This window comes from Taurulus bubalis, assembly GCF_910589615.1.
Source record: "Taurulus bubalis genome assembly, chromosome: 4".
NCBI classification, from domain to species: domain Eukaryota; kingdom Metazoa; phylum Chordata; class Actinopteri; order Perciformes; family Cottidae; genus Taurulus; species Taurulus bubalis.
Window position 1 is genome coordinate 19,613,674 of NC_136592.1, and position 14,645 is coordinate 19,628,318.

General features: G+C 40.0%; 1 protein-coding gene across 1 annotated transcript in view; it reads left to right on the plus strand.

Moving 5' to 3' along the window:
• Positions 1-14,645, plus strand: part of mdga1 (MAM domain containing glycosylphosphatidylinositol anchor 1) — a 155,449-nt gene that overhangs the window by 40,945 nt on the left and 99,859 nt on the right. Inside the window, exon 2 of the mRNA XM_079217279.1 lies at positions 2,044-2,183. Within this exon, the coding sequence (XP_079073405.1) occupies positions 2,044-2,183 (140 nt within the window). The remainder of the gene's footprint in view (positions 1-2,043; positions 2,184-14,645) is intronic.

Here is a 14,645-nt window from a genome sequence, read left to right on the forward strand (position 1 = left end):
GTCTTTGAAATAATAATGTAAAGTCTGAAGGAGTGAATGATAGACTGCTCTGTTGATGAGCTCCACAAACAACAGTGCAGAACATTAAGTATTATATTAAAACAGGCATTTCTACAGTGTACACACACACACACACACACACACACACACACACACACACACACACACATACACACTGACACTGACACATACTCATTCAAATACACACGAACAGGAACGCAAACATAGACTGCAGTAGGCATTGTGGGAATCATACCACACACTTGCAGTTGCTTTCTATCTTATTCCCCAAAACATCCACTTTCAGAAAATGCGAACAAAAGAGATGATGGCTGAGGGTAATAATGGAGCGGACTGTTTTCAGTCGTCACTTACAGTCAGGTGCAGATATGAAGTGGTATTTTCTTAAGATCTTCAAAATGCCTATTTTATACAATGAGGCTAATTTTTTATATTATACTCCAGACTTTAGCAGACAATTTTGTAAGTATGTAGTACGCAGTGTTTTGTAAGTAAAAATAAAAAATTGTATGCAGCTAAAAGGCAATAGCGTAGGTTTGCTACCACGAGGGAATTTGACCAACAGTCTTTTTTCTTGTCTCATTGTTTTGTAGTAAAGTGACAATGTCACTAAAATGTACCGAAATAAGTGGACAGGCACACTTGCTTTGTCCCAATACCTTAAGCTATTAACATCTCCAGCGTGTTACATATCATAAAATATGCAGCGACAGAGTCAGAGAGTTTCTTTTATTTTGAACTTGATTTCTGGCTCGTGATTGCGCTGTGCGTTGTAACGTCTGATCGAGTTGATGTTTAAGGTGAAAGGGCCGCCCACTCGCTTCCTGTCTCTTCAATGATAACAGTTGCAGAGCAGAGTGAAAATGTGTTCCCCCTGTGAATCGATGCTAATCACATCATTGTGCTTCCCCCGTCCCACTCTCCTCTCTCTGGGGTTTCACACTTCTCTTTGGCCTTTTCCTTTTCACCCGCTGTTTCTCTCACTCTGTCTCTGTCTCTCCCCTCCGCGCTCCTGTCTCCCTTCATCATCTGGGAGGTGAAGCCATCTGAGGCTTCTTGCACGCAAGCCAACCCTCCTCGTGGGTCATCTTTGGCACACTCCAACAATGTAGTTGTCTCCGCTGTAAAGAGCTTCCATCGTGCATCTATCATTCATTTGTTGAACAGCTGATCGAGACTATCCACGGCCCGCCACTGTTGTTTCTTTACTGTTGTAAAGACGAGGTGTGGAGGTATGGAGCTTTAGGCAATCGGTTGATATCGTTTCAATATGAGGATTTGAGAGGATCTCACCTGGATTATTGGTTATAACAAAACATAGTAAAATGAGTAGAGTGAACAATACAATTTACTCCCCAATGTTTGGTTCTCATATGTGAATTTCCAGAACACACTCTTGGGCTGCCTAAAGTGACTGTTACTACAGCCCAAGTTTACTTTGCAGCCAAGTCTGAATACAATCTGAAATGACGCAGAATAAAATGGCAAGTTAGCATAACGTTGCTGCAAATGTGACCCTTTCTTCGGCGGCCCCACCATCTGACATTCTTCAAAACTGATATCACACAGTCTGACAAAAGCATGCAGATGTAAACCAAGACTTATTTAAACCCATCTTGTGAACATTGCTATGGCACACCTTACTGTAGAGAGAGTGACAACAGCACTGTCCCAGTGAAGAATCAACCTTTTGACCTTCTAATGGAGCCCAACGTTTTCCAATAAATGCCCTCCTCTCTCATCAAACGATGACACACGTAACACTCCAGCATTTTTTCAAAAGGCTTTGTTCATGCAGATGCAGAGTAATGTGATCATTTATTTATCTGAGTCATCAATACCAGCACGAGTATTACACATGCACCCATAAGACAATGACCTTTTTTTCTCCTTCAGAGATGTTACTAAATATGTAATGTGGTTTCTCTCCCTCTGTGTTTGTGTGTGTGTGAATGTGTGTATGTCCCCATGGCTACATGCCTGTGTCTGCATGTGTGTGTGTGTCCATGCGTTCACTCACAGCTCCAGCCAACGCCCAGATCGTGCACTCAGGCGCAGCATGTAACGTCAAGGATGATAACATCAGTGAGAGAATCTACACCATCAAAGAAGGAGACACACTAGTGCTTCAGTGTATTGTTAAAGGGCACCCACGACCACAGGTAAGCGCCCAAGCCACCCGTAGAGAAAGGTGTGTGCCAGAATATTTGTTAATGGACTGTGTGCCATGCATGATGATGCTAATTCTGTTATCCAGGGTGATGTTCACAGAGTGAGCAAGTAGGTGTTGAGACTGTTGGATACCACATTGGATTAGATTAATATGACAACTGATGTCTGAATGTATTAATGAAGCTTTTCCAATTTTTTTTAATGAAATGCTTTATTCAGACCGGTGTCATAAAGATATCTGAGAAACATGCGTTTTTGGTACAGTAAATATAAAACCATCGTGGTTTTCTCAACTAACTAGTAAAATAGAATAATCAACATCATTGTCAAGATAGATACTTATCTCCATATTTATGTAGATGATTAATATGCTACATCAGTGCTGTGCATTTATCAGAAAATAACACCCATCTATTCTCCAGACAATCAGGCGATGAGGACACATTCTATGACGAGCATCAGTTAAAAAACATTCCCTGCCCTTGCGAGCACAAATGATAAGACATATCCATGAGTCATTTGTTGTGCTTATAGTGTCACTGTGCCACTGTTTGTGCTGAGTCACATAATCTCCTTCCTCATTTGCCTCACAGTGGCACCAACTAAAACCATGCCTTGCTTCAGTGTTTGCAGGTCGACATTGATATCCGTTGGCACTTACATGAATAATCTCTGTTGTTCGTGACACATTCAGTATGTTGTTTTGATGAATAAGCCCGGCAGTAGCTCAGGATTTAGAGAATATGCTTGTCATTTAAAGTTAGTCACAATTAACTTGTCTTTTAGCAAAGCTAATTATGCAGCTGCACCAGTGGATTTTACATGACATATAGAAATATTGGACAACATACAAGAGGGATAGTATATGTTAAGATAAATACACAATACATTAATTAAAAAAATCCCAGTATAACTTTTATTATTTGCTGTTCACTACATTGTACCACTGAAATTCCTTCTGCACTTTTTAGCTATAGAAAGAAGGGAAGAATCAACAATGCTGTTATACAACAGCTGAGACGGGGTTGCACATGCTGCGTTTGGAGTGCAGCCCATTAGTTGGTGAAAAAAAGGGCATAACCTTTATTTTTCCATAAATCAATATATTTTGAGAGCGTTTAAGCAAAGACAAACACACACACTCACGCACGCACGCGCACGCACACACACGCGCGCGCACACACACACACACACACACACACACACACACACACACACACACACACAGAGAGCAGTAGATGCGTCCAATAGTTGACACATGGTTTCCTGGGTTGAACTCCAGCAAAATATGTTGGACCATGTGTGTGTATGTATGTGCGTGTGCATATGTGTGAGCCTACAGAGCTAGATGTAAAATGAACTGAGGTGACTGCAGAGGGGTTGTGTGTTTTGTGTGTGGGAGTGTGTGAGGTGAGAAAAGCAGTGTTCCTCACGGGTGAATGTCCACTGGCATCACATCAACATGAATAAAACAGTGCCTGTGTCTACGCCTTGTTTTCTTCTGTTTGTTTGTGTGTGTGTGTGTGTGTGTGTGTGTGTGTGTGTGTGTGTGTGTGCGTGTGCGAGGCTGCTTTTTTATGTGACCCTGCAGATGCAAACAAATCATTTGTACGTAGTTGCAATATCTAATCACATGCCTGTTGACCTAACCTGCATATACTGACTGGGCTGTCATTCCCCCTTGATATCTCTCTCTCTCTCTCTCTCTCTCTCTCTCTCTCTCTCTCTCTCTCTCATCCCCAAATAAATACTGACCAACTTTAAATACAACTTTTGCTTTCACCAGTGCCGGAATAATAATCTATATAAAAACGTTCTCTGAAAAACACATACTACACAAGTTCATTCCCCTGGAGCAGTTCACAGATGTAGGAAATTGCGTCAGTGATTGCTTGTTCTCTGGGTCGGATGTGGTAGTGTATTTTGAATAATGATCACATTGGTCGCATTGTCAGAATGTAAAATGCACAGTATACTGTATACTGGTTGCACAAGCAAGACTTACACTGCCTCCAGCAAAGATACATTGTTTGGGTGAGTGAGTGTGTAAGAGAGAGAGAAAATGTGTGTGTAGACACACACTAACAAACAAAGGCAGACAGAGACAAATAAACAGATAACAGACTAAGGCAATGAGCTGCAGCAGTGAAAACATTACAGTAGCTTAATGCCCTCGGACAGGAACACTGAGGTTGAGACGACATACTGTATCTGACCTCTGTAAGATGAAGGCTGGAATGTAAGTGATGGACAGTGTGTGGAATCAAGTCAAGAGTTTGTGATACTCCTCACGTGTCACTGCGACTTGACATTGTGGAAGAACTTTCTTGAAATCACTACCTGGATGTATTTTGCACAAATAAATACATTCTTGACTCTTTGAGGGATTAGTATAATTGATAAACTAATCCAAACTCGTGGTCCATTGACTCTTTGTTTACTGAGCTTTCATCCACATCTCAAAGCCTTCCTTCGTTAGCCAATGACACTGGCTTAGCTGTCATCTGACTACATGAGATTCAATTGAATTTGCTGATGAAGACAGAAACAACAACTCGTCAGTGGAACTTGAGTTAAGATTATTTTCTCAGTTTTCTATATATTATTATTAACTGTGTCATTGAAATACTTCCTCAACCAATGGTGACCTTGACTGCTGTAAGGAAGGGAAGCAACAATATAAGGCAAACATATATTATTCAACAACATAATTGGTACCTAAATATCACCATAGTGATGGAAAAAGGTTATTTCTGATAATTCCTCTTCACTGATTTCACAAAAATGTTAGCCCACAGTTTTGTGTCGCACCACCGCAATGCAAATATGAAACTTCAGTGTCAGGGTCAAACTGCCTGTAAATGAAACACAAACAAACTTGTGTCAACACATGTAAACATAACATGACTTTCTATTCTTGAATGCATCACATATTGGCGACGTGTTTACAAGGACGGGGCTGTCGAGTGAAAGGTTGCATATGTACGCATGTCCACACAAGCAGGAAGAGAGAGAGATAGAGAGAGAGAGAGAGAGAGAGAGAGAGAGAGAGATCAGATAATGACGAGACATGATCAAACAGTGGAAGGACATTGAAGGAATGAAGAAAGATACGGGAATAAGAGATAAGGGAAAAAATGGTGATGCTTATTGTGATAAAGAGGGTTGAACGATTTAACGTCAAGATAATCATGCCTGCCTGCATGTGTTTATTTGTCTCAACTTGCACAGCTTATGCATTATTTCTATAATTACATGCCGTGCAAGCAAACACAAAACATGCATGTTTTATCGTTGTGTAGGGGAGAACAAATAGAGATCTGATTTTAATTTGACATCTTAGAAGCTGTTGCATGCACACAATGAGAGTTTGATGGGCCAACCTTTGTCACATGTCATCCCCTTTCTGTCACCCATTTCTGTTGTCACCCTCCAAAGGGTAGAATCTAAAAAGACACGCATTGTCCAAATTTGCCAGATATGAGTAAACAACAATCACTCACAATAACCAGAGAAGTCAGACAAGCATTCTTAGTCTGCAAGCTCGGATTCAATCAGACTCGAGTAGAAGTGAACAGTGGGTGTGACCTCTGTCCCAGTGCATTCTGCTGGAGTAGCACACTGCGGCATTCTGCACTTGGTCCCATTGGGCTTACAGAGTTTCCACTGCGTTCTATCGGCTGTATCGATAACCTGATCCCTCTCACCCCAGCTCTCCTTCATCCATCCTTACATCTTTCCAGACCCTTCTTTACAAACATGGACTGTTTTTGCACAAACTTGTTGTTTTTTTAATGTAATCTGTACTATATCTTCTGTCATTGTGAGCAAAAGAACACCGTAAAGCATTTTACTGATACTTGCTGCCCCAATAGAATGGAGACAAAGTACCCAAAGCAGACAGTTCAGGGAGCCTTGGGATAAAAATATTCCGTGACATTGACCTCAAGGAGTTTACATCAATTCATCCATGACTTCTACGACGTGACTCTCTCCTGTCTCGTTTGTTTCAAATCCACAACTCCAGTCATCTGTGATAAAATAAAAATCACTAATAAAATCACTTTCATGTAAAACCTCCATTTGCTGTGACATCCAAATGTGTGCGGTGAAACTTACTGCTGCACTTTGCTTAATTTACTCGGTGACCACCTCTCTCATTCTGCCATATTTTGCCATCACTGCAAGCATTACAGAGTCTGTTTTAGGGTCAGTGTACCTTGGCTCCCAAATATGCATCAGCTTCTGAAATCCTGCACCCTTAATAATAATCACAGGGCTCACATCTAGTGTAGTGAAATATGCGATGCTGTTGGTAATTCGCGGGTGCCTCAAATCCAAAGATTTCTGTGTTAAAGTAGAAGTGCTGTGGTCATCTTGGCTACTGCAGAGGAATACATAACATATATCATAGCCTTGTAAATAGACATATTGCCTGCGTTGTATAGTTAATCTGCAGAATGGCCGTCTATATATATAACACTAACCCATTTCAAGGGGTTTGCCATGCTCAATATTATTTGATAAGCAAATTCTTGCTTACAGAGTTTATTTTTTATTTATTTTTGTTGGTTCGTTCTACTTGTCAGTATTTTCGAAGTAGAGGGGATAACTAAATAAACTGTAACCAAAACATTTTTTGTAATGCTCTAGTGTTATACTTTCAGCAATGATGTAAGAGTAGTTTTCATCTTATTTTGGAACAAGACTCCCTTATTCTTTCAGGTGCTCGTGGATTCTCCTCAGGAATAAGTAAAAGGAATACAGCAACCAAACAGCTACCAAAGTGAAACATGTCTCCTTCTTTTCCGTCCTCACCCAGAAGTTTGTATTTGCCTCTAGGTATTGGCAGACACACAGACAGACAGACAGACAGACGCACACGCGCACGCGCACACACACACACACACACACACACACACACACACACACACACACACACACACACACACAGGATGTTCAAGTCTTCTGGCTGCTTTGTTATTATTTATGAATGTACTCCAGTTTAGCAGGAATGTCCTCATAATGCTCTCTCTATACACCCTTTAGAGAAACAATACACTTACAAATTTGTGCCGACAACATTTTTACTACATTTATAGATAAACAGGCCCACTGCAACGCAAAGTCTTTAAAGACATCATAGCTTAATATTTTATAAATCAGAAGAGCTGTTTTAAAGCACTTTAAAATATTGTATCTATCGCTGGTTTTGAGCTTTGGGAGAGAGCTGCTTGTGTCCCATATTTTGATGGGTCCTTTTAAGATCATAGGAATATGATTTATGCCTTATATGCAGTGGGGTTTATTTTGCATTTTCCGTCCAGATGTATTACTGGGAAATACTTTTATACTGTGTATCATGTTGTAATGCAAAGACTATTTTGCTCCCAAAACTTGAATCGATGCCATCTTGGACTGAGATAATGTAGACTCTCAGCCTTTTTCTCTCTCTTCACCTCTCTCAGAAGGAGGAGGATCCAGTTTAGCCATGTGAGGCCAGCCCAATAAATAGCTGCTTTACTGAGAATGAGTCTGATTGAGGATTTATCCAATCCTTTACCAAGACTGATTGTTTACCTTTGCCTGAGCTTGATTGGATTGAAAAGAGAGCTTTCGCCCTGATCCATACAGAGGAGAGAGGAATCTCATCATTTTTCTCTGTCTTGCTTTCTTTCGTCCTATTTTTTGTTCTTCTCACTTATTTTGTCTTTCTCACTTCCTATCCCTCACCTTATCTCCCCAAATGACTGTTATATCTGCTCTTCTTTCACCCTTCCAACTGACCTTGTCCTCCTCATTTCTGTCCCTGCCAGCTCTCCTATTTCCTGCATCCCTTTTAGACTTTCTCTCTCCTCTATCCTCTCTAGACTTCAGACCAGCTGCAACAAGCCATACATCAAGTCAGAAATGGTTTGTTCACCTGAAGGAGCAGCTTGGCTTGAGAAAAGTCAATTTTGTGTTCATATTTTTTTGGGGAAAAAGCCACTCTTTCAAACTGAAACACAGTTTTGCCCCTGTTTTGTGTTAAGTATTATACGTTCGACCATTTCAACAAATTTAAAACATTTTAGTGCAGAGTTTGAAGACAGCAGGCAGAGGGTGAGGTAATCCTCCTATATTGTCATGTCAAGCCCATTGATTATTTATCTGAATACTTCTAGAAAGAAGAAAACAAGGAAAAAAACCTTTAGTGTTAGAGGTCACCGAGAAGGTGCTTGTAGCACCGTTCAAGTTAACTCCAGGGACGACGGGGCTTTCAGTTAACAAAGCACTGTAGTCTCGTTCACAAAGCTTTTCTTGTCTCTCTCTCTCACACACACACACACACACACACACACACACACACACACACACACACACACACACACACACACACACACACACACACACCCTCTTCAAGAACACAATAGGAGAGTAAATGGTTTTTCTGAAAGTGATTCCTACCTACTTATTATTTATTCATGGGTCTGCTGGTCATTGCAACCTTGAGACCGGCTTGTGTGTGCGTGTGCGTGTATGTGTGGGTGATGAATTCTTTAAGAGAGGAAAAGGTGGAGAGAGCCATAGCAGAGAAAAGTGGAGAGGCAGGGAAAAGAAAGAATTGGGGAGTGGAGGGAGGGAGATGGGGCTGCGGGCTGGAATATGGGTTTGGATTTCCGTCCTTGAGGGGTGAGTGGAAGGCGATCAATAGTGAGGCTGAAAGCAAGGCTGATCGGGTGGCAGCACGAGGCTGCACAGGCACTCAGAGGGAACACGACCTAGACACAAACAAGGTCACTGCACGACCCCTAACTGGACGGAGGGACACAAAGAAGAGGAAGGATAGAGTAGAAGAAGATGAAGATGGGTAGAAAAAGGTTAAGGGGAGGGGGGTTAAGAGACAGATTGAAAGCAGAGGTCGATGGCAGCAAAATGAAGAAGGAACAGTGGGGAACAGTATACATTTAGAAAGAAAGTGTGGTGAGGAGATGCAACACGAGAATGCAGTATGTTGATGGAGTAAAACCAAGAGGAGCACACAAGTCTGTGTATTTAATATTTGAGAAAGAGAAGGCAGAAAGACCTTTGACTCTTTGATGATTTAGCGCCTTTTAAAACATCAAAAGTTTCATACCACCTTAAATACAACCACCTAATGTTAAACCCACAATCATGCGGTTGGGTATATCAAATGTGTTTTACAGTGTGAATAAGAACAGAATACACTGAAGTGAAAGATGTAGAAAGAGACAAAGCGAGAAAACAAAATAAAAACAGACTGGTTAAAAAAAGGCCCGTTTAAGACATGAGGATGAGCTGGCAAATGTAGATGAAACATATAAACAGACTAAAATTAATCCATGACATTTACCAAGAAGGGCTTTCCAGGAATGTAAAGCTTCCGAAAGAATAACCAATACATCTGTGCACACAAAAGTAATTCTGTTGTTAAGCTATAATGTACATACAGGCATTTTTATATCAGTAGATAAAGCAAAATGTGTCATAGACTGAGATAAAATTGTTGCCACTTGCTGTAGTTTGAGGTGACACTGTGGCTGTACCTGTGGCATCATGAAAGCCTGTCTGGATACATTCAGTAAAGCAATCACTTATCCAACACTTGATGAAGGCAACTTTAAAATGTAACTTTTGTACCGTGTCTGCATATCTCTTTACTTCACACTTAAGTTCAAAGACAAATTAGAAACCCAACTGAACCAAACTACTTTAGACGAGTGTGTGCGCTAGCGAGTCTTTGCATTTGTGTCCTTGACTACTTGAGACGTTGAGAAACAAGAGAACAAAGACAAAAATCAAATTAGATCTCCAAGCAAAAACAAAACAAAAAACATAATATTGCTTGTGATGAGTCTGGGGGCACGATCCAGTGCTCCTCTATACCTTGTCTGTATGGTGTCTCTGGAGTGTCTGCTGCCGTGGCAACGCACTGTATTTTTCAGACAAGCCCCTCTCTGAGGCTAAGAATAATAAAGGTGATGTCTAAATGTCTGTATGTCTGTGCTCAAGTTAAATGAAATGGTGGGGAAGTAGACTCTCGATATTGTATAGGGGCTGGACAGAGATGGATACACAGACTGACAGGCAGTGTGTGATTTCAGTTTTTAATGAACACTGTTTCTGAACTTTTGAAATATGAGTTTAAGTCAGTGTCGGCCTGATATTTGATCAGCTGTCGGCCTGATATTGTCCGATCAGTGGTTGGAAAATTGGTTTCCATATACATATTATCATAAATATTGATTAATATTGAATCCCTTATTAGATATTGAAGGGAGATAATACAAATAATAATGTTTCAAATCACACTTTTCAAGCGTAAGTGCCAAGTGTTTTGCAGCTTAAAAGATTCAAAGAATATAAAATATCAGAAACTCATGTAAGCCCATAAGTGTATCTCATGTAAGCACATGAATCAAGCAGCACTGAGCACATACATAAACAGATGGAACTGTGGAATGTAAGTAAAGGAAATAATCACATGTATAAACAAATACAATGCAAATATAAGTGGTGAAGTCATCTCAAGCAGAATCCAAAACAGATCAAAGTGCAAAATATGCATGGAAGTGCATATAAAAAACAAGAACAATTTAAATATATAATGACAATAAAGTTACAATAAATCACTGTAATATAAAGAGGAAATATTAAGTAATAGTGGAAAAATAAAGCACAGTTAAGTGTAGTCCACCTTAACTGCACAATCAGCAGAATGTATATCAGGCATGAAAACGGGTCAGGGATGAAAAAGGTGAGAAGGATATTACCCCTCTGGGGGGATCCGGGGGCATGCTCCCCCGTAAGAAAAATTGTAATGTTCCATATTTTAAAGCATCAATCTGATGCATTTTGAGATGCATTTTTTGCCAACCTGGGGAGAGCTGGAGAAACTTAACTTCAGCCATGAGTCAAATTATTATGGCCTCCTTACTAAGTATTATGCAAGCCATTTCATGCTGTCACTGGGTCTAACATTTACAGTCAGACCTGCAAACAACACATAAGGGGTGAAAAAGGTGACACCAGCGGGGCGGGAGGGCAGTGACGGGCGAGTCAGTGCCAAACAGCGTCACTCGTCGAGAAGCTGACAAACAATGATCATTATGGGTTTTAATTCTTCTTTTGTCAATAACCAAGTGTACATATACTGTATATACATACACACACTACCGTTCAAAAGTTTGGGGTCGCCCAGACAAATGTTCAGTTTCTTCGCAATTTCTCACATGGAATAGTCTTCATTTCTAAGAACAAGAACAAACTGGCGAGTTTCACATGAAAGTTCTCTTTTTCTGGCCATTTTGAGAGTATAATGGAATGTGATGCTATGCATAGGAAAGCCAGATGTAAAGCTTCTCTCACCAGCATAACTGTTTTAAGTTGTGCTAACATAATTGCACAAGGGTTTTCTAATCATCCATTAGTCTTCTATGCGATGAGCAAACACAATGTACCATTAGAACACTGGAGTGATAGTTGCTGGAAAGGGGCCTCTATACACCTATGTAGATATTTCATTAACAACCAGATGTTTCCACCTAGAATAGTCATTTACCACATTACCAATGTATTTAATTACTAATTAATGTAATGTTATCTAAAAAACAGTGCTTTTCTTTGAAAATACTATACTGCTATACTATACTGAATATTGTTTTGCTACTACTACATTTCACTTCATAATATTACACTTATATGCCATAATATGTATAATGTACCAGCCTTTTTATTTGACCATATTATGTCATACTGTTATACCACTTTACTTTGAGGAGACATCACTGTTAGTCTAGAACACTGAATAATGTTTCCACCAGGTAAACCTGAACATGCACACCTCTCTCTGTGTGACAGTGATTATAACCGCATAACTCTATAGATTATAATTAACTAGAGGATACACTTTTTCCTACACGTAGATCTTAAACCCTTAAATATAAACAGTAGCCCGGCCACCCTACGGAGGAAACTCATTTAGTTTTTTTTATTAAAATAAAAGTTGGATAAAATCTCCATTGTCCTCTCCTTATACCGTATGTAGTGAGGGGTCGGTAGGTAGAACTAACAGCGCCGCTGACTCTCCGCTCTCCTGTCTGACGTCACACGCTGCCACGGACTCTCCGCTGCCAGTAATCTCACTCTGTCTCTCCAACAACGTTAGCTAACGTGTTAGCAAGGTGACTAGTTTGCCATTAAAAAACTGGTGGGAGGGAAATAAAGCCGCTGTAGACTTCTTAACGCGGATTGGCCAAGACTCGACACGTCAAAGGTCTTCTATTGCTAAGATGATCACGACCTCAGTTTTTTTCTGTGTCCCACTCCAATCTCAGAAACGGCGGACAGTTGACGCCCCTCTCTCCCAAAAACAAAAACTCTTCGGATCTACACCATTCACGTAGGTTACCTATTTCTGTTTCAAACGGCGAATTTCGCCGAAAGGTGAGGGATTTTCATGTCTGATATATCCTTTTACTGGAATAGTAGAAATATACCGTCTGTATTATGGTATAGTCCAGGCAACCCAACCTACTCTTAGTTTTAAGGAGGCTCCTTATGCTGCCCTCAGTATATGTGCTGTGATACACCTTGGCAGTTAGACAAACTCCTTCTTGACATCACGACTCTGAAGACAGTTGTTCGTTGTCCACAGGTTTATTGACGTAAGAAAGAGTAAAACTAAAACACACAAAAGGCATAATGAATACAAATCAAATGCTTTCTCATTAACCTTACACATACACAATGTCAATATACTGATTCTTCAGTGACATACATTGCTTTGTTTTTAACCGCTACTTTTTATGTATTCACTGGTGATTTACTTACATATGTTCCTATAAACCACTGTATTTTAACATATCATCAACTATTTATTCATATTTACTTGTATTTATTCTGTCATATGAACTTTACCAACAGTCATAGCAGATTAATGACTCGATGGACTTTGTGCATAAAACTTCCCAAAACTAAACAGTCACAAAAATAATCACCTGCGATCATAAGTAACAATAAAACAAATTAATACATACCAATGATACCATCAAAAGGCATAAGATGCAGGCAGACTCAACTGGATTGGAAAACTACCGAAAACAGCAGTTATGAGCCATGTTCTCACTTATTCACTTCCTGATTATAAGTCACCTGACAAGTTACAGTACATTTCCTGTTTCAAAATAAAACGTGTTTAAAAATAAAACGTATAACATTCTGATTTAACAATTGTAACAAAACACTCCTAATAGCTCCAGTGGAGTCTGCTGATCTCACTCTGAGAGGAAGTAAGGGGTAAATAGTGCTTTCACATAATCTGGAGCATGATTGGCCTTGTAAATAATTAATGCAATTTAAAAATGTATTTTAAATGTAATGGTTAATCAGTACTGTTATACTCAGAATTAGAGTGATATGACAGGACCTCCTATATTTAGTTATTTATCTGGCTGCGGTGAGACTGAGTGGGAGTTTAAACAGGTAAAAAGAGAGGGACAAAATCCCAGGTGGGATGATATGAAATCGTGTTTTTTTTCTATCATTAAAATGTTTCTGAATTGATAGAAACAAGCTTGGGTGATATTTCTGTTATGCTTCTTAGAGTGGCTATTAAAAGTTACCCTGAGGTTCTTTGCCACAGACATAACATTGGCAGTAAGTAGTTTATTGTTTTTTTTTTACCAAAGATGAAAGCCTCTGTTTTATTGCTATTTAATTGTAGGACATTAGCTGCCATCCAGTCACTGAGAATCATGGATGCACAGAGTGCAGTATTGTTAACTGTGTATCATCAGTGCAGCACTGTGTTGCAGAATGATGTGTCCAAGAGCCAACATGTACAGTGAGAATACAATTGGTACAAGAATAGATCCTTGGGGCAGACCACATATGATGCTAGCTGTTGTTGATTCAAACATCCTGGATGGAGACATGTCCTGTTGTCCAGGTAAGAGGAGAAACACTCGAGTGAAACTCCAATGATTCCTACTTATTCCTCAGTCTCTCAATAAGAATGCTATGCTCTATGGTGCTGTAGGCTGCACTTAAGGCCAGCAGCAGCATGACAAAGCAGTGTCCGGAGACCACAGCCAGTAATAAGTCATTTGTCACACGAAGGAGCGCTGTGTTTCTGTACTGTGCAGCTTTCGAAAAAAAAACACTGGAATTGTTATGCCTCCACGCTGGGAATAGCCGTGGCCAGAGGCATTATGTTTTTGGGATGTCTGTCCATTCGGACCATTTCCGTAAACTCAATATTTCAGGAAAGCCTGAAGGGAATTTCTTTAAACTTAGCAGGATGAAAGAATTATATGTTGGTGGTCAAAAGTCAAGGTCACTGTGACCTCCCAAATATTATTGTTATCTCAAATATTCATACGCTAAGTAAGACAATTCAGTGATGACATGACAGACATGGATGTAAACTGCAACTTGACTGATTGGCAGAG